Raw genomic sequence first — 18,785 nt, forward strand, 5'->3', positions numbered from 1 at the left:
AAAACTTTTTACTCTGGTCTAGATTTATATGGATACTAATGAATCTATATATATAAATTATATGTATTTATCAATTGATAAATTTAGACAAGGATATGAATTCCATTAAAGAAGAAATCAAGATCAATCATTGTTGTAACCTAATTAGTAATTGTGTAAAAATGGTGTAATCTGCTCGCATGCTAGCCATTAGATTGATACGGTATGTGAAAGCGATGGCTACACAATTAGCACCCTGGGACGATAAGACAAAATGATTTAAGTACATTTATTGATATATTTAAAACATTAGGTAGATGTCGGGAAAAGTATTAGATATTTACATATATAGAATGTCATAATCATCGAAATTAAGCAATATACAATATCTTGTTTTGAGATAATATTAGCGAAAATTGGATAACGATGAACCTCAATATCCCCTACTCTTGTTTCCTTGTGTTACCCCTCCTATATTTTTTTTTGTTATTGATGTTATTTATAGTCTACCATCCTAACTGGTAAATCGTAATAAAGACTTTATTAATAGTACTATCCCCTCCCGTCACAACTCTAGCGTCGTCTAACCTAACCCCACACAATCTTCACACCTCCTTTAATTCCTCACCTTAGATTATGACCCTTGTCTCCTATTCATTTCAACACCCTTATCAACGAGAATAACCCTTTGAACTAGCAACGTGAATGATAGATTAATATTCCTATCTTCAAGATACGACCAATAGCCAATGGATACTCGATGGTTTGAAGTTGCTACGAGTAGAACAAACAAATCACCTCTAATATTACTTCCTGTCCCAATCTTAGCATGCATGGGAAGAGAAGAAAATGTGGCTAGACTTCTGGAATCAGCCCAGTCAGCCAGCCAATAACTATCAACATGATCACACTATCTGAATAAATTTGCCAAAGTTACGAGTTACATAAGTATATTTGTTCTCTTGATTTAAGATTATAAGATATTTTAGCTTTATCTAAATTTATATATATATACTATTAAAACTAAATATATAAGAAACATATATATATATATATATATATACATATACATAGTTCATAGATCAACCTAGATTAAACGAAAATATCGTATAACATGAAATGGACGGAAAAAAGAACGTAGAACAAAAAGCCAAAAAACCAAGGCCGGAGTACCCGGAGCAAGGTAGAAAAGCACACAAGAAAACCGTATCGACTCCACGACCCGCACGAGCGCGGAGGCAGAAGCAGAGGCCACCCACCCATCCCACGCGGCCGAAGCGAAGCGAATACTTTTCTTCCTTCCTCGTCGCGCTCTCCTGTGTATGGGTTGCTGCGGCTCCTCGCTGCGCCCGGGGCCCCACGCGGAGAAGCCGCCCCAGCGCCGCGCCCGCCGCCCCCCGCCGCCGCCGCCGCAGCCGCAGCACCCGCGCCGCCCGTCCTTCACCCTCAACGCGCACCGGGCCTCCGCCGCTCCGGCGGGGGGGCATGGGGAGGAGGTCCCGGCGTTCGCGGAGTTCTCGCTGGCGGAGCTCCGCGCGGCCACGGGCGGGTTCGCGGCGGCCAACATCGTGTCGGAGAGCGGCGAGAAGGCGCCCAACCTCGTCTACAGGGGCCGCCTGCAGGGGCCGGGCGGCCGTGCCATCGCCGTGAAGAAGTTCGGCAAGCTGGCGTGGCCCGACCCCAAGCAGTTCGCGGTAATGGTTTTTGGTGGGGTGCCCACGGGATTGGGGGTTTGGCTTCGCGTCGCGCGGATTTTGATTGGGTTTGGTTGCAGGAGGAGGCGAGAGGGGTCGGGAAGCTGCGGCACCGGAGGATGGCCAACCTGATCGGCTACTGCTGCGACGGCGATGAGCGGTTGCTGGTTGCCGAGTTCATGCCCAACGATACCCTCGCCAAGCACCTGTTCCACTGTGAGTTCCTCCTCCTTCCCCTTGCAAATTTAACTCTGGATCTCCGTTTGATGATTCCCCTGCCATTTGATCATTTCTGCCAAGGATTGGATCCTTTTGGTTAAATGGATGTTGGTATGCTGTGTGGTCTCGTGAGTCTCTGCACAATTTGTCTACTTACGGTGTAATTAATCTGCTCTGATGAAAGCTTATATTACTATACTAATAATTAGCTTAAGTTGTTGAAGTTGATTCTTGACAAATGGAACCTCATAGGTGCCCAGTTCCTATCAGGTTGCACAAAGTCTGGTTTTATTAGCCGGTTCAGGTTGCAATTAATTTACTTAGTTTATGGCAGTCATAACTGAATTCCATCACTTGTTAATCTTTGGTACTAACTAATGATTGCATTTATTGTCGGTGCTTAGCGTGTATGAGCAAGCAAGGTCTTGAGAAACAAATTAATTTTAGTCTTCACCATGCTTTTGCTCTTGAGCAGGGGAAAACCAGGCTATTGAATGGGCTATGCGCCTGAGAGTTGCGTACAACATTGCTGAAGCATTGGAATATTGTAGCAATGAGGAAAGGCCTTTATACCATGACCTAAATGCATACAGAGTACTCTTTGATGAGGTAAGCAACCAACCTGGCCAAGTACGTTTGAATTGTAGCACCTGAAATTGTACATCAGGCAAGTGATTATTTATGTCATGACAACGGCCATTTTGTTGACCTAAGTGCCTTCTTTATGACTGGTGTACAGTGTCTCTAGCAATACCTTAGCACCCATTTGGTACCCATGAATTTCACAGGAAACTTTCAAATTTCCCCTTTTTCCTATGTAAGCAGGATAGGCCCCATCTAGTTTTCTTGAAGGGATATTTACTATGGTTGCAGTTTGGTTTTGTTTGTAGATAAGGAAGATGATTGTGTCCTTGACCTCCGCAATCTAGGATGCACAGCATCATAAAGTTTGAGTTAAAAAAAATTCAATAAGGGACAGCACCCCCCATCCCCACCCACCCACACATACCCATGGATGAAATAAGCAAAGCATCACTAGGTAGAAGCATATAAAGCATGATGCAAGATTTGATTTTGTCTTACCACTCCTGGAAACCAACAAGATGAAAAGGCTTAGGGGTTTGAGCTTGTCACCTGTTTTGTTTTTTTCCCTCCAAGCGTTGGAGGAATGAGGAACACCACCAAAAAATTTAGTTCCTTATATAGGAGTATAAACAAATTGTTTGTACAAACTTGTATTGAGTTAAGTTGGCTTGGTGTAAGATGGTAATTTATTGCATTTAACAATTCAACTTTCCATCATGTTCTGAGAAAAAGTGTATAATTAACTTTCTTATTGCAGAATGGTGATCCTCGCCTCTCATGTTTTGGTCTGATGAAAAACAGCAGGGATGGGAAAAGTTATAGCACAAACCTGGCATATACACCTCCAGAATATCTGAGAAATGGTACTTGATTTTTCACACTCTTGCTTAGCAGCTTTGAAAACAAATTATGCTTACGAATGATACTTTTAAGACTATAGGAATTTTGTGGCTACCGCTATTGAACTCAATTTGTTTTCAACTATTTTCTTCCAGTATTTTCTTTGATTCTTGTCTTCACTTACCTGGGGGAAAGAATTTTTTATCTCTCCTTGCTGTACAAAGATTTGTTTTGTTGCTTTTAAAACAAACATACAATAACTAGACTCCCTAGAATGGAATTGAATAAATATGTTGTCAAACTGGAATTTTCTTATAAGGGCTGGTGGATCAGTTACATAGCTTGTGGATTCCTAAATAAGTGCTCTTCAAGCCGACTTATTTGTACCTTTGTGAAAGCAATGGGAAGTAATTTGTCATATTTTTTGTGGGTGTAACTTTTTCATCTTTGAAGTAACAAAGATTGATTTTAATAAAACAGGAGGAACCACTGAATTGATTTGAGGTGCTTTTGTGTTCTTCCAGGCAGGGTCACTCCAGAAAGCGTCGTGTTCAGCTTCGGCACTGTACTCATTGACCTTCTCAGTGGAAAGCGCATACCTCCTACCCATGTAAGTTCTTTGCTAGAGTTTATTTTCTGTCAAATATAATGCTGCTTTCATCATTGTGTAGCTACAATGACAAACTTGTTTGGATTGTTTTATACGTGTATCATCCTGGTCTTTTTAGCACAAATAGCCAACATCCATTTTTCCTATTTCAATGACAGCATTTCCTAAGCTGGATTTCCAATACATTTTAGTTCATACAAGTTCATCACTGGAATTCATTGTGCAACGATTATGATTATTATATATGTCAAATTATAGCCAAGTATTTACTATGCCGTAGTGTCAATGATAAATATATGCATTTATTGTATGCAGGCACTTGACATGATAAGAAGCAGAAGCATCCAAACAATAATGGAGACAAATTTAGAGGGAAAGTACTCTATAGAGGAGGCTACTACTCTGGTGGATCTTGCTTCCCAGTGCTTACAGTATGAACCAAGAGATAGGCCTGATATAAAAAAGTTGGTCTCCATTCTTGAGCCTTTGCAAACAAAATCAGAGGTATTAATACTTCTTGCTTATTTTTAGTTCAAGTCTTGTAGATACAATTGCAAGTATGTTTTGAAAATTGCTATATGAGTGTATGATACATGTCCTTTTGGAATGCTTTGTTAAGACTGATTGATAATGTATTGATGGTGCCATATTTTATGAAATGATATTTGTGCCAATTTTGCAAATGCATGATGATCAATTGATCATAAAATAGAACACAAAGTAGTATGCAACTAATCACATTTTAGGAATCCAGTTATTAGCCACTTTGAATTAGTACCAAAACTCTATTCAAAACAAACAATGACCCCATGTCTGCAAGTGTATTATAAATTTATAATGCATATGTCTTATTCTTAGGAACACAATAGTTTTTAAAGACATATATATGCCTGATGATTAACCTTATTTACTACACAAAATACAAACAGGTACCTTCTTATGTGATGCTTGGAGTTCCAAAGCCTGAAGAAGTACCAAAGGCTCCTCCTGCTCCGCAGCATCCGCTTTCGCCCATGGGGGAGGCCTGCTCCAGGATGGACCTTACTGCCATCCATCAAATCCTAGTTTCACAACATTACAGGGATGATGAAGGGTCCAATGAGGTAAAGAAAACATAGTGCACTATGGCTCTACTCTTTTCTAGCTGGTTAGGATACTTGGCTCTTCCACTCTTTTCTTCCTATGGGGATGTGTCTTGATTGATCTCTGCAGCTATCTTTCCAAGAATGGACACAGCAGATGAGGGATATGTTGGATGCTAGGAAACGTGGTGATTTTGCATTTCGGGACAAAAATTTCAAACAAGCCATAGACTGTTATTCTCAGGTAGGAGGCTGTACTATTTCTGCTTACTCTTGAGACCTTCAATGTTCTAAAACTTCACTTCATGTAGTTCACTCTTCCTCTGTCCTTTATAATAACCCCTTTTTTGAAACATCTGCTGCTTATTGTTTCGCAGTTTGTTGATGTGGGGACAATGGTGTCACCAACGGTATATGCCAGGCGGAGCTTGTGCCACCTAATGTGTGACCAACCTGATGCTGCACTCAGGGACGCAATGCAAGCACAGTGTGTGTATCCCGATTGGCCCACAGCTTTCTACATGCAGGCAGTCGCGCTCTCAAAGCTAAACATGCAGAGTGACTCTCTGGACATGTTGAATGAAGCATCACAGCTAGAAGAGAAGAGGCAAAAGAGCACAAAAGGTCCATGAACAACTTGGCTAGAATCAAACAAGCTTGCACTTATCTGTAGTATATTGCAGGGTTAGGAGTTAGAAGACCTGTTTGGAGAAGATGTTCACCGGCGTATCGTATGATTAAAAAAAAAAAGAGAATCCATTTGGCTTGGCTTCCTATGATAGGAGATGCATTTTTTTGGACCCATGTATATAACATCCGTTGAATAGTTAGAGCATGGGAGTTCGTTTGTGGTGGCTAAAAATTAAAAAAAAAGAAAAAGAATGTTGCTGGTTGTTCTCAAGGGTCCTTGTAGCTAAAGTTAATAAAACATTTCCTATGTACAGAAACATTTGTCTGGAAGTACACCATTTCCATAAATACATATCTGTGTGCATTGCAGTGTCATCATCTTCTGTATATGTTCTACAGTACATGGTTCCTTTTGGCTTAAGATGATTAGATTCATAACATCTGTATCATGCATGAAGATGGTGTCCAATGACATCCGATTCCTGTGGGTGACAAGATTAATGAAGTCATAAAGTTGTTTTCAACAAATGCAGTGCGTTTGTGCCTTTGATCTAGAAAATGAAATTCATACAGCTGCATGGCCCATTAGTTAACGCTAGTAAGAAAGGCCGAACACCACATATCGTTAGTAGGCTGAAGGCCCAATTAGTTAACGCTGTAATGGCCTTAGATGTGGTTGGTTTGAATCTTCAAGCTACTCTCTGAACGGGTCTTACCGTCGTTGTGCAAGTCTGACCAACGGCGCCAACTTCACCAGGATACCAGATAGTACAACCCAAGCACTGCCTCTAGTTTCAAAATATAAGCATTAAAATTTAAATTTTATATCACAATATAACATTTCTCATCATTTCAATCATAATATTTATTAAATTTGACTGCTTAAATAACTCAAAGAAAATTTTCTGATCTATTACCTATAAATATTTACATTTTGGGGCGACGGAGTACCCAAAAAATAAAATTGTACAATGTAGTATAGTACTCCTACACCATAGTACAAACGTAGAATGTATACTCCCTTTGACGGTTAACCGAAGAATTTACAGCACAAGTATATATAATTTAATAACTTTACATTATAATAATATTATTTTCAAAGACAAATCTGCCCATATTACTTTTATTTGTTTTATACTAAGCGTCTAACAGGCGATAAATTGTTAAGATTTTAAAAGGTTGATCAAATTTATAACCTAAAATTCAAATATTTAGAGTGAATGGTAAATTGAGCGCTTTTTTATTGCCAAAATTTTGCTTTAGACCACCCTTTGTCCCATCTTTTCTAATTTAGACTAGATATTTTTTCTCTGTTGTAATTTTACTACCCAAACCACTTTCTTTAGCACATTAATAGTCTCGAGCGTATCAACTTTAGCACACCGATGAACTATTTTATCCATGTGCAAGTCATTTTCATTTTTCCAGAGAGATGATTAGATGGCTACATAAGCAACGACAGATTAAAAAAAAATATTAGGAGGGGTTGAACGAAAGATAACTAACGACTCATGAAAGCTGAAATCTACTTTCAGCACTTCCTTCTCTAATACCAAATTCAAATTTTATTGGGGAAGGGGGCTAAGGGGGTTTAATGGTATAGATCGGACAGGGGGCTGAAGCCTATAGATCCGGTGGTAAATCCACCCTATCCATAAGAGACTTGGTACTAATCTGTAGTTCAGCATATATACAGTACAAATACAAATTAAAATATATTAGTGAGATTATGGTCCAAAGTAAAGCTTTGACGATATAAAAGATGTACAAATTAGAGTTCACTCGAATATTTTATGATCTGACGGTGCTAGATAACATAGCGCGCGGTGGCGGCTACCTCCCCTGTCCGGCCAGATCGGCGATTTCCTCCCTTCCTGGAAATTCATGATTAAGAAACGCTAATTGCCATGAGAACAGCGTACGCCTTCTCGATTGATCTCCCGTCAATAAACCTTATGTGCACGCCAACTCAATGGAGGCGATTGCTTGGTTTTTTATGATAAGAAAATTGAAATAATACTACCTTCATTTTATAATGTAATATGTTTGATTTTTTTTAACGTTTGATCATTCGTTTTATTTAAAAATTTAGTATAAATATAAAAAATGACAAGTTGTGCTTAAAGTCTTTTGATAATAAAGTAAGTTATAAGCAAAATAAATGATATTTTCATAATTTTTTAAATAAAACAAATGATCAATCATTACAAACAAAAAAATCAAACATCTTACGTTATAAAACGGAGGAACTATATTTATAAATAAAAACTACTACTAATTCATAAATAAAAATTTTATATACACATTCTTAGCAATGTAAAAGTAAGGTTAAAAAATAAATTACGATAAAAAAGTCTAAAATTCACTCTAAATTTAATATAAAAAATTTTAAGTTTTGACTTATAAACACAATCGTCAGCGAAGAGATGAGGTTAATAGCTCATGTGACAGTGATATCTCCTTCGAGGCTTCGACGATAAGCCATCGAGAGATCTTCCCGTTCGTCCGGTCGCTACGACTTTTGAGCACTTGGATCTCTTTCTGCGTATACTCTATCCGATCGATCATGGCGTGGCTCACGCGCCTAACAACGTAGAAAAGTATGCAATTTGACGTACCATTCGTCGCGGAGAAGAAGCTATATATACCGGTGTGTGCTTGCGAGCTAAAGCAAGAAGCTGCAAACTGAAGCGGCGAAACGTCGGCAGCGACGACGACGACGATGAGGTTTGTGCAGGCAGCTGCCTTCGCAGCGGCGCTGGTGCTCGCCGTGGCGGCGAGCGGCGCGGCGGCGCAGGGGGTGGGGTCGATCATCACGCAGGAGGTGTACGACAGCATGCTGCCCAACCGCGACAACTCGCTCTGCCCGGCGAGTGGGTTCTACACGTACGACGCCTTCATCGCCGCCGCCGACTCGTTCCCGGCGTTCGGCACCTCCGGCGGCAGCGACGAGCTCAACAAGCGCGAGCTCGCCGCCTTCTTCGGCCAGACCTCCCACGAGACCACCGGTACAAACGCAAACTCTACCGCCGTTTTATTACGAGGGATTCTTTTACTTTTTCAAACGATAAATTTACAAATAAAAATAATTTACGAATAAAACTTTCACGTACATATTATTAGACTAAAGTTAATACTGGAGAATAAACTTTAATAAAAAACCTCAAAATTAATTTCAAATTTAAGGTTAAAAATTTAAATTTTGAGTTATAAATATATATAAAAAATGATAAGTTACTAGGTCGAGCTGGAATTAGCCGTGGTAATTAATTATTTCTTGATGCAGGTGGCACGAAGGGGAGCTCGGATCAGTTCCAGTGGGGTTACTGCTTCAAGGAGGAGATAAACAAGGCCACGTCTCCACCCTACTATGGACGTGGCCCAATTCAATTGACAGGGTAATTAACTAACTGCAAAAACATTTTTTTTCCACCACTTCAATAATAGCGACATGTGCATCAAATAACTGTGTCGTATGTCCAAAAGATTGGAAAAGATATCTTGTTGATAAGTATAGGAGTGGAGAGTGGACTATGAAGCCACAAATGTGAACCAATTGCGACCTGGTCCAACAAGCTTCACGTGTTAGCTCTTATCCTTTTTTTCATCGTCCAACAATCATGTCTTATCTAGAAGCTACTAACTCTGCGTCGTTTCGCAACATCATACTTCTATTTTTTTATTTAATAATATTAACTTTTAGATATAGTTTTGACTGTTTAGCTTATTTAAAATTATTGTGCAAATATAAAAAATTATAAGTTATACTTAAAATGTCTTTAGCAATAAATCCAATCATACCAAAATTATTAATAGTATATAAATTTTTTGGGTAAGACACGTGGTTAAATGTATACATAAAAATCAATGATGCCAAAAAAGAAATGGAGTGAGTATGATACTATGTCTTTAGACACGAAATCTACGAATATACAAATAAAGTGTACGCCTAGCAAATATAGTCATATAATTTTCATCCAAATATAATAATGTAAAAGGCATCGATGTTTATTTGTGCAGTATTGCTCAACTTATGGGTTCTCCACGGTATATATAGAACATGTTGAGCATTTGTCTTATTTAAAAAACTTTCTAATTATTATTTATTTTATCATGGCTGGATTTATTTCCAGATGTATCATAATTATAACTTGTATTTTCATATATTTATATAAAATTTTTAAAATAAAACAAACAGTCATACGTGCAATAAGAAGTCAATGATATCATCTGAAGATATTTTGAAACAGATTAACACTGCATTCCTGACAAATTAAACACATGATTTAGATAATAAAAACGGTCTACATCTTCGGCCTCCTCGATCTACATACACACAGTGTATATATAATCTGAAAACGAATGATTTTTTTTTTAACCAGGCAGTCGAACTACCAGGCAGCCGGGGACTTCCTGGGGCTAGACCTGGTGGGCAACCCGGACCTGGTGTCCACCGACGCGGTGGTCTCCTTCAAGACGGCCCTCTGGTTCTGGACGACGGCGCAGGGGAACAAGCCGTCGTGCCACGACGTCATCCTCGGCCAGTGGACGCCGTCGCCGGACGACGACGCCGCCGGCCGCGTCCCGGGCTACGGCGTCATCACCAACATCATCAACGGCGGCATCGAGTGCGGCGTCGGCCCCAACGACGCCAACGTCGACCGCATCGGCTACTACCAGCGCTACTGCGACATGCTCGCCGTCGGCTACGGCGACAACCTCGACTGCTACAACCAGCGCAACTTCGGCAGCTGATTGATTTCATCTCATATATATGATCAGTGATTACTACCAATAAAAGCTTAATTTGCGTATGTATCCCAACATGAATAAAATGTCTTTGATTATTAGCAGATATACATGTATCCAATGGCGGAATCAAAGATGGGGTGGCTAGGGCTTAAACCCTCGACTTAGCTATATAATCCCACCTATATCTTATCGATTTACCATATAAAATTTGAAAATAATGAAGCACATGCTAATTCAACCTTACACGTGATTAGTTTCTGGTTCTGCCCTTGCATGTATCGATTCTTTAGCTGCTACAGATAAGATAGTACAGTGATGCCGATATGTGGGTGATTGTTTGGTTCTATAACCGTATATTCGCAAACTAAAAATAATTTATGAATATTTTTTATGTGTTCGTAGCGAGCTAAAAGTCAAGACTAAAAATAAACTAAGATGAAAAAACCTCCAAAATCAACTTCAAATTTAAAATTAAAATTTAAAATTTTATCTTTCATATAAACAACAACAAAAAGATGAGTGATGATAAGCGCAGTCGATTAAGTGGAGAACCGAGTGTTGCTCGGGTGGCTAGCTGCACGGTGTGCGATCCCTGGAATCGCAGCTTGCGCGTCTCACACGAAGATTTTTTTCCTTACACGCGTGTCATCCAAAATCCTAAGTGTGTGGTAGAGGCACGCACACGTGTGTACCTATGTTGTGTTGTGAGTGTGGTGTGTGTTCGTGTGCCTCCTGTGCGAACAGTTCTTGCCTGTCGTGGTTCAGCTTTTCAGAGATGATAATAAATGTTACAAGTAGTATATGTGGTGACCAACTTAAAAACACATTATGTAGATCAGCTAAACAATTTTATTAACTGAACATCGTGTTCAACAAATTAAATAGTTTGTGTTCCTTGTTACTGGGTCCAACAATCAGCTTTCTATTTGCAACATTCACAATAGTAATAAAATCTGTACAGACCAATTAATAATTTAATCGAATCCCTCTTTTTATCTGTAAATACATTTCCATAGCTTCAGACTCTATTGAGCTCGTTCAATGTACATTGTGTACATCTCATATCAAATAAGTTTTTACCCTTTCAATCAGTGCTGCAATACTGGTCTTTCCATCCTTATTGACTTTCTCATTAACATACTCACATGCTTATTCCTTTTTCTTTTTTCTCTAATAAGAATCATTCTCTAATTTATATAAACACACATCAGCAGGATCACAATTAGTACCATTATAGATGGTAAACAATAATGAAAATGATATCTATGTTATCCAATCTAAATATACAGTAGTCCTTTACTGGCTTAGAGAGTTCAAGTTAGCATTGTAGAATTCTTTACTATTACTATTAATTCATGTAAAATTTATAAATAATATATAAAATTATTAACTCTAATGCATACGTACAACTATTACTATTAATTCATGTAAAATTTATAAATAATATATATTACAAAGTATAATTAATGAGATAGTGTTTAGGTACAACAGTTAGGTGGCTGAAGTTAGTAATATTATCATAGAAAATAATAAAGGATAAGAAATAAGAAAAACAACATTACAGTGACACATATTTAGTTTCATACTAAATGTTAGTAAAGAATAAGTTTGTGTTAATAATATAAAGATATGAAATAATATTAGTAAATTGATAAAAAGAGCATAACTCATAACATTTTTATACATTTATCAAGTTAGATGATTTTGAGATCACTTGAAAACTATTTATAATGTACTATAATCATCAGATTTATAACAAATGTCACTCATTTTTAATAACATACTATAATCATCAGATTTATAACAAATGTAACAAATGTGATAGGTATCATATAACAAAGTTACAAATGCTATTATAAAATGAAGGAAAAATCAGTGAGAAAGGTTGAGTTGTTGGCGCTGGTCAATCCCAACCCAAGCTTGAACTTAAATCAGGAGGGGTTAATATCCTTTACAGTACACATGCAATAGGTATCACTGGCATATGGACCTCATCTGTATAGAATCACATGTCAGTAGTACATATTGTATGGACAATACGACAGAGGAACTCTTCTCGGTCATGAGTAGAATTGCAACGATGGTTGTTGCGTGATTTGCCTGTCGTAGTTAAGCCTTCAGAAATGTCCCTGTTGCTTGGCTATCTTCAGGGAATTAATCCTTGTAATTCAGGTTAATTACTCTGGGTCATGCTCATCAAATGAATAGCAAAACAATCGATGAAACTTGGGTCTTTTTCTCTATGAATACGTATTTTACGCCAAATCTGCTACATACAGGTGCGGGCGAGGCCAGTGCAGAGCTAGCGCTGAAAAGCAGAAAAGATTCCAATTTTTCTGCAACTTGGAAGAGAACTCTTCCGGATTAAGGTGGTAGAGATCAGTATTATTACCAGTGCGTTGACCATGCTATAGTGTGCCCAAACGAGCCTATTCAAGACAGCTGGATTCAGACAACATAAATTTGTGGCCACTGTGTCGATGATGGATATGTTGTTTGATAGGAGAAAGTATTTTCGCAGCTCCGCTAGATATCCAGTTCTTTTATATGTCACATAAATAATTATTAAAAATTTTAAAATTTTAATAATATAGATTAATATGTGATACATTGCTATATAAATGTGTAAGTTTAAATTTGACTTTGTTATAAAAAAATAGTAAATTTAACAGTGAATGTGCACGTACTAGTTGAATTTATTTTTATATTACAACTTGTTTAAAATGTGAACTTATATGATTTATGGTGTGATATATCTTATATTAGTCCATCTTATCATTTTTATTTTTTTATAATTATTTAGGTGACATAGTAGATTTTCAACCGATGGGTGAAAAATCTATCTCCGTTTGTTAGTATAAGGTTAGATTGGATGATAGGATCATTTGGACGTACCAACTTGTTAGCAGTGTTGAGGCACCATTTGAACGTCTGGCCCAGGAATGAACTCTAGAATATGCCCTTTGACATCAGAAACCGCATATCTGGTTAATTAGAGCAGCTCATGCTTCATGGTTAACTCTCAATCATTGTTGTGATTTAGCAAAAGTGACAATCTGTTGTGAAGATTTCAATGCCAAAAACCAAGGGGAGTGCAAAAGTGACAACATCCTACACAAATGGATCCTGTATCCCCAGCGGCAACGCAATAAGTTGTATCCTGTAGCCAGTTGTTTTGTCTTCTTGGAGCCTAATAAGATTGACTCGTTGACCACAGAACGCCCAGCCGTTCGATTGAGATCGTAGATGTGATCGGACGGTCTGTATGAAGTCTCTACGTGGAGTACAAGGCACAAGCACTGCTGCGATCTGTGAGTACAAGGCACAAGCACTGCCGCCGGACTCGGACCGACACCGATCTGCGAGAGACTGGTAACAACTCCTTTTTTTTTTTTCCGATCTGTGCATGCTCCTCGAGTATGAATCATTCCGGGGAATTCGGGCCCCGTTTGGGGCCGGGGACCCGGCGAGGACGGGGGCGGAGGCGGGGACCGTATTTCCCCCGGTTCCAATTCGGAGCCGGGGCCGATCCGGGGGCGTTCCAGCCATCTCGTTCCGTTGCCAACCCTAATTTTCTCTCCTTGATCCGCATGCAAGTCGTCATAACACTTTTTTAAGTGGAATTTGTAGAGCTTGAGTCATCAATAGTTATACGCTCTCTGGTTTTTAATTAAGTTTGTACGTCGCATTATATCTGAATCTTGGGGACTGAAGCCGAGTTTTCTTGCATGCAGTGTAGCCTCAGGCAATGGACTCTGTGTCTGGTGAAGGTAAACATGGATCATCTTTGGGTGTTGGCATCAATTCAGACAACACATCAGTCAAAGGAGTACAGTAACTAATCTTGTTTATAACATTGCTCTCGTCTTCTGTGTTCATTGGTGGTGGCTCTTGATAAACTCACACTCTCTCTCGCAGTGCATGAGCAAACCAGAGGCTGCAGTTCCTGACTGCAGGGCAGACCGTATAATCATGGAAGACCCTACAGCTTTGGTTTGTCTTTTTCTTAAGTTCATATAATTCAAGTGCCAAATCTTTCAGTTATATAAATATTTCATTTTTGAAGTCCTACAATAATTTAGTATTTAATTTGTCTATCTGAACATTTGGATCTTGCTATCGTAAGATGTACTGCAGAAAATTTCCGATTTCTTTTGTTTTTTTTTTCTAATTGGATGATCGATTCCTTTCATCCTTCCTGCTGTGTTTGGATCAATAGACGTTGAATTCTGCATTCCAAGGTGTTTATCCACGGTTGGTGCCCATCCTGCAAAGGGACAATGTCCGAGAGTTCCTCTGCTTCTGCAAGAATAATATGTGGGCGATGGCTTGGGACTTCATCATCCCACAAGCCTTACTCCACATGATCATTCACAATTCTTTGCGATGTGCCAAAGTTGCATTGGAGGGCCAGGCTCCTGAGCTTGAAGGATTCCGTGCCTATCCCAACTGTGCTACCCAGTATGGGTTCTTCCCTCTGCACGAAGCTGCTGAGATCTTCTCTGTCGACATGACCAAATTGCTCCTTCAGTATGGTGCGTCAGCAAATATACGCACGTCTGGCAGTAGAGTAATTGAGGGCCTCCTCCCGATCAATGTTGCAGTTGAGAACACTTGTATGCATAAGTATCTTGATGACAATCTATTTCCTAATGAGTTGTGTCCAAACTACTGTAAGGCAGATACCAACGATATCTACAAGCTTATTCATCTTCTGTGCCTACCAGAAATGGTACGTCTCATGCATGCCCCTCTGCATAGATCACTATGTTGCTTCATGACTGGGTATTTGTACATCTTCACTTTTTCAAAGGCTTAATAGTTTCCTTATAATACCTTTGTATGTGCCCTTCCGTTGGTATGCATTTTGATATAATACTACTTTATGACTGGATATTCTTACATCTTCATCTTATTGAAAACATAAATAGTTTCATAATGTTACCTTTTGTATGTGCCCCATTTATTACATGTTTTTAGTATTTAATGAAGAGAATGACTCTCTTTGTGATGATTTTTTCTTTTGTGTGGCACTATAGAACATGCTATAGATTGGTTTCCATTATTTTGTTTCTAAAGAGGATAGGTTGGGTGGGTCAGATTATATCTTAATTTAGTCTGTTTGAATCAGTTGGCTCTAGATCTAATCTGTTAGGAGCCACATATAAATATGATGGTATCATCGTTATTTAGCAAGAACAAATAAATTAACGTAGTTTCTCACCTCAGCCCATCTCTCATGTAGAGTCAAATTTCTCATCCATAGCAGCTGACTCCACCCAGCCTGCCTTCGGGTGATGTTTATAAGGATTGATACAGAATGTTATAAAACTGGAAGCTAATCTGCACTACCTGCTTGCTTATGCATCCTAAAAGCGCCTTTTTTTTTTCTCTGTTGTTTTTTTTCCAGAAGATCTTCTTGGATACAACTAGACTGCTGGCTGAAAACACAAATGATCTGATCAGTGAGATCTGCAATTATATAAAGCATGGCAAAATTGTCCACACTGCGGTGTTGCTCCTGGTAGCTCAAGGGCATATCCGAGGTAGTTGCTCCTGCAAGAGAAATGGTAACGTTAAGCCAGATGGGTTTAGTTATATTATCAGATATATCGCTGAGCACAACAATGACATAAAATTAGAGAGGGTTCATAACAAAAAGGAGTACCAGAAGCTGAAGGAGAAGTATATATCATCAACATTGTGGCTTGTTGAAGCAATTTCTGTTGCTGGTCGATCTCTTAGTGAATACATTCAGGGCTATTCAAAGGTACCATAACTGGTTGATTGCTGTTAGGATTCCTTGATTCTCTTCTGTCTGGAGCAGCTGCACCCTTCAGTTGCTTTAGGCTCTAGACATATACTTCTTTCGGTCACAAATACAAATCCATCTAGGTTTCTCCCAAGTCAAATCTTTTTAGCTTTGATTATCAATATCTACATTTTTTTATAGATTGTCATTACATGATTGACACCACTAAATTCATTAGCAAAAGTACTTTGATAATACTTATAACTCTCATCATTAAAGATAATTTGAAAAAAGTTTGACTTAGGACAAACCTAGATGGACTTGGATTTGTGATCAAAGGAAGTATTTTCCTTTTCAAACAGCATTTTCTTGATGATCTTGTTTTTCCCTTTTGTCCTACAAATTGATAATTTCATCAGGAGCCTGCACCCCATGAGGAGGTCATTGAGCGTGTTTCATCAATTCTCAAGTTTTATGGGTTTTGTCCTACAGGAGAAGGCATCAGCATTGAAAGCTTAAAGCTGTATGTTCTTGCACCTTTATTTCTGATTATAGCTTGTATGCCATAATGCCTTGCATGATTGACATGATGCTGCTTAACTTCCTTTTTTTTTTTCAAAGCTCCCCCTATAAATTGCCGTTGCCCATTGTCAATGAAACCAAGAAACGTCGTGGTGAGTTTGTGTTAGCATGCACCTTCCTTGATTTTGTATAAGTGTTCCTATCTAATTTATTTTTTGGAAACAGGGAAAGCAAGTAAAGTAGCTGCAGGGGAGAGAGTGGTAAGAAATTTCTTCTCTGTATGTTGGTTATTGGTTCAAGTGAAGTAGCACCTTATTTTATTACCTTCTGTTGTTTAAGTTTGGGTTAGGGCATTAGAATTTGTTATGACCTCATGTAAAGTTCCTGATTCCTGTTTTTTTTATTTTTTTTAAAAACATATTCTTGTGCCTTCCAAAAATTCCTAGAGCAGGATATGCTGTGTGATTAAACTTCAAAGTAAATTGGCAGGTGGAGATTCATTCTTAATGGTCATGTCTTTGAGTTAAATTTTATTCACTTTGGGTGGTGGGAGGACTCATTCGCATGTGATAATTAGTTTTCATGACTGACTTGATTGTTTGGATCATAGACATGCTTTGCGAAAGGCAATTTTTCAGATGATGGGCTGATCTGAGAATGCTAATACTAACTCCGTCTCAGAAAGTGAATTTTTTCCCTGCTTATGTTCCAACTTTTAACCATCTATCTTATTTAAACTAATGTCAGATTTTGAACTAGCTATGTACTGTAAATGAGTATGTCCCATATCAAATGAGTGCAGTTGTCTGGCTTTGCTCAAATATATCCTGATGCTTAAATCTTTGTGGAGCTGACGCAGGCTGTGGGAAAGGAACTACCTCGATCATGGGATCTCGTATGCAAAAGGAGAAAATTCTTCCCATTTTGGCGCTCAGCTTTATCTTGGGGGTTGGGTGGGATGATATGTCCACCCCATGCACTAGATGATAAGTATCTCCGTGATGTGAAAGCTATCTGTCAAATGAGCAGAGTATCTTCTCCAACTCCAGACCATAACATTAGCCTTTCGGCAAGCATGCCCCAACCGACAAGCAATCATCGTTCGCAAAGGCTATTTGGCACTGCTGCATCCACAAGCAACTATCAGTCGCAAAGGCTATTTGGCACTGCTCCATCGACAAGCAACTATCAATCAAAAAGGCTATTTGGCGCTGCTGCATTGATGCTTTTGAAAGCGCTAAATAAAGTCTAAGCTATTTGGTACTGCTGCATTGATAATCAATAAGTGTTCATGATGATTAAAACCATAGTTCCCTCCTACTCTAACTGGAACCTCATTATCTTTTCTCCTGTTTGCGCAGGTGCACTAGCAAGCAAATGATATTCTCTAACTTAAGATACTTAAGATTAGAAAAGTCAGTGATGAACTTTGGATGTATTTTTAGCCATTTAATTCGTAACCAACGCACGAGATCGATTGCTATAGTATCAATGAACAGTGCATATGATACGGTACTTTTGCTGATTTTACTATAGCTGCAAGAGTACCATAGTGTTTCCGTATGTTTATGTGACTTTTCTTGATAAAGTCAGAGAATCCGGATTGGTACACTGGGATCATGGCTATTTCTTTTTCCCTTCAACCTTGTTGCCTGTTGCATGCTTTTCCAATGGTGGAGCCGATGGTAACGTCGTCCCATGTATTAGCGACGATATCCCTCTTATGTCAGAGGATCCGCTTTCATGGATGGCATATTTTTAGGGCGCCTGATAATATATGTCACGTATCATACTATTATATTTCTGTCATGCCATTATTTGTCATAAGTCAGATGGTCCACGTGGTGGCACACTGGAACTAGCTCTTAATGCTACAAGTGTAAGAATTATAATAGCAGTATATACAACTCTACTAGTATGACACAAGAAATGTACTAGTAATCGAATTGTACTGGTGTGCAACTCCTAGTGTCGTAGTCGACGTTGGCCTGAACACGAAACATGTTTGGCTAGCTTGACGATACAGATACTGATAAATCATAAGATAATCTCTTTAAGCTGATACTGATTACACCTAGAACCTGCGGTGATGATTGCCCGGATACAAGTACGGCTGTTCT

General features: G+C 38.8%; 3 protein-coding genes across 11 annotated transcripts; all 3 read left to right on the plus strand.

Moving 5' to 3' along the window:
- Positions 1-1,213: 1,213 nt before the first annotated feature.
- On the plus strand, positions 1,214-6,003 carry LOC102720636 (serine/threonine-protein kinase BSK1-2). The gene is made up of 9 exons (XM_006661953.3): positions 1,214-1,673; positions 1,754-1,889; positions 2,368-2,501; positions 3,235-3,340; positions 3,842-3,927; positions 4,243-4,431; positions 4,857-5,030; positions 5,140-5,253; positions 5,387-6,003. The coding sequence occupies exons 1-9, from the start codon at positions 1,302-1,304 to the stop codon at positions 5,639-5,641; spliced, it is 1,566 nt and encodes a 521-aa protein (XP_006662016.3). The 5' UTR covers positions 1,214-1,301; the 3' UTR covers positions 5,642-6,003.
- A 2,262-nt stretch (positions 6,004-8,265) lies between these two features.
- On the plus strand, positions 8,266-10,494 carry LOC102720913 (chitinase 8). Its single transcript, XM_006661954.3, has 3 exons — positions 8,266-8,647; positions 8,926-9,037; positions 10,022-10,494. Exons 1-3 carry the CDS (start codon positions 8,362-8,364, stop codon positions 10,392-10,394), a joined length of 771 nt encoding a protein of 256 aa, XP_006662017.1. The 5' UTR covers positions 8,266-8,361; the 3' UTR covers positions 10,395-10,494.
- Positions 10,495-13,718: 3,224 nt separating this feature from the next.
- Positions 13,719-18,502, plus strand: LOC102707437. Of its 9 annotated transcripts, XM_015841644.1 has the most exons (10): positions 13,860-13,983; positions 14,126-14,220; positions 14,310-14,384; positions 14,611-15,123; positions 15,802-16,161; positions 16,563-16,666; positions 16,765-16,817; positions 16,891-16,925; positions 17,525-17,925; positions 18,027-18,502. In XM_015841644.1, exons 2-9 carry the CDS (start codon positions 14,140-14,142, stop codon positions 17,915-17,917), a joined length of 1,614 nt encoding a protein of 537 aa, XP_015697130.1. In that variant the 5' UTR covers positions 13,860-13,983; positions 14,126-14,139; the 3' UTR covers positions 17,918-17,925; positions 18,027-18,502. The 9 variants fall into 9 exon arrangements, with proteins under 9 accessions (XP_015697129.1, XP_015697130.1, XP_015697131.1 ...); XM_015841643.1 differs by lacking the exon at positions 13,860-13,983 and adding an exon at positions 13,719-13,763 and having other exon boundaries at positions 17,525-18,496; XM_015841645.1 differs by having other exon boundaries at positions 15,805-16,161; positions 17,525-18,497.
- Positions 18,503-18,785: the final 283 nt, after the last annotated feature.

This window comes from Oryza brachyantha, chromosome 10 (assembly GCF_000231095.2).
Source record: "Oryza brachyantha chromosome 10, ObraRS2, whole genome shotgun sequence".
Lineage (NCBI taxonomy): Eukaryota > Viridiplantae > Streptophyta > Magnoliopsida > Poales > Poaceae > Oryza > Oryza brachyantha.

What these genes read in the sequence shown, in the direction of transcription:
- LOC102720636 (XM_006661953.3), top strand. Translation starts at nt 1,302, where the DNA reads ATGGGTTGCTGCGGCTCCTCGCTGCGCCCGGGGCCCCACGCGGAGAAG. An exon ending in ACAGAGTACTCTTTGATGAG is followed by an intron (nt 2,502 to 3,234) that starts GTAAGCAACCAA and finishes TTCTTATTGCAG; the next exon opens with AATGGTGATCCTCGCCTCTC. An exon ending in AGCGCATACCTCCTACCCAT is followed by an intron (nt 3,928 to 4,242) that starts GTAAGTTCTTTG and finishes TATTGTATGCAG; the next exon opens with GCACTTGACATGATAAGAAG.
- LOC102720913 (XM_006661954.3), top strand. Translation starts at nt 8,362, where the DNA reads ATGAGGTTTGTGCAGGCAGCTGCCTTCGCAGCGGCGCTGGTGCTCGCC. An exon ending in GACCTCCCACGAGACCACCG is followed by an intron (nt 8,648 to 8,925) that starts GTACAAACGCAA and finishes TTCTTGATGCAG; the next exon opens with GTGGCACGAAGGGGAGCTCG. An exon ending in GGCCCAATTCAATTGACAGG is followed by an intron (nt 9,038 to 10,021) that starts GTAATTAACTAA and finishes TTTTTTAACCAG; the next exon opens with GCAGTCGAACTACCAGGCAG.
- LOC102707437 (XM_015841643.1), top strand. Translation starts at nt 14,140, where the DNA reads ATGGACTCTGTGTCTGGTGAAGGTAAACATGGATCATCTTTGGGTGTT. An exon ending in TGGAAGACCCTACAGCTTTG is followed by an intron (nt 14,385 to 14,610) that starts GTTTGTCTTTTT and finishes TTGGATCAATAG; the next exon opens with ACGTTGAATTCTGCATTCCA. An exon ending in ACATTCAGGGCTATTCAAAG is followed by an intron (nt 16,162 to 16,562) that starts GTACCATAACTG and finishes TAATTTCATCAG; the next exon opens with GAGCCTGCACCCCATGAGGA.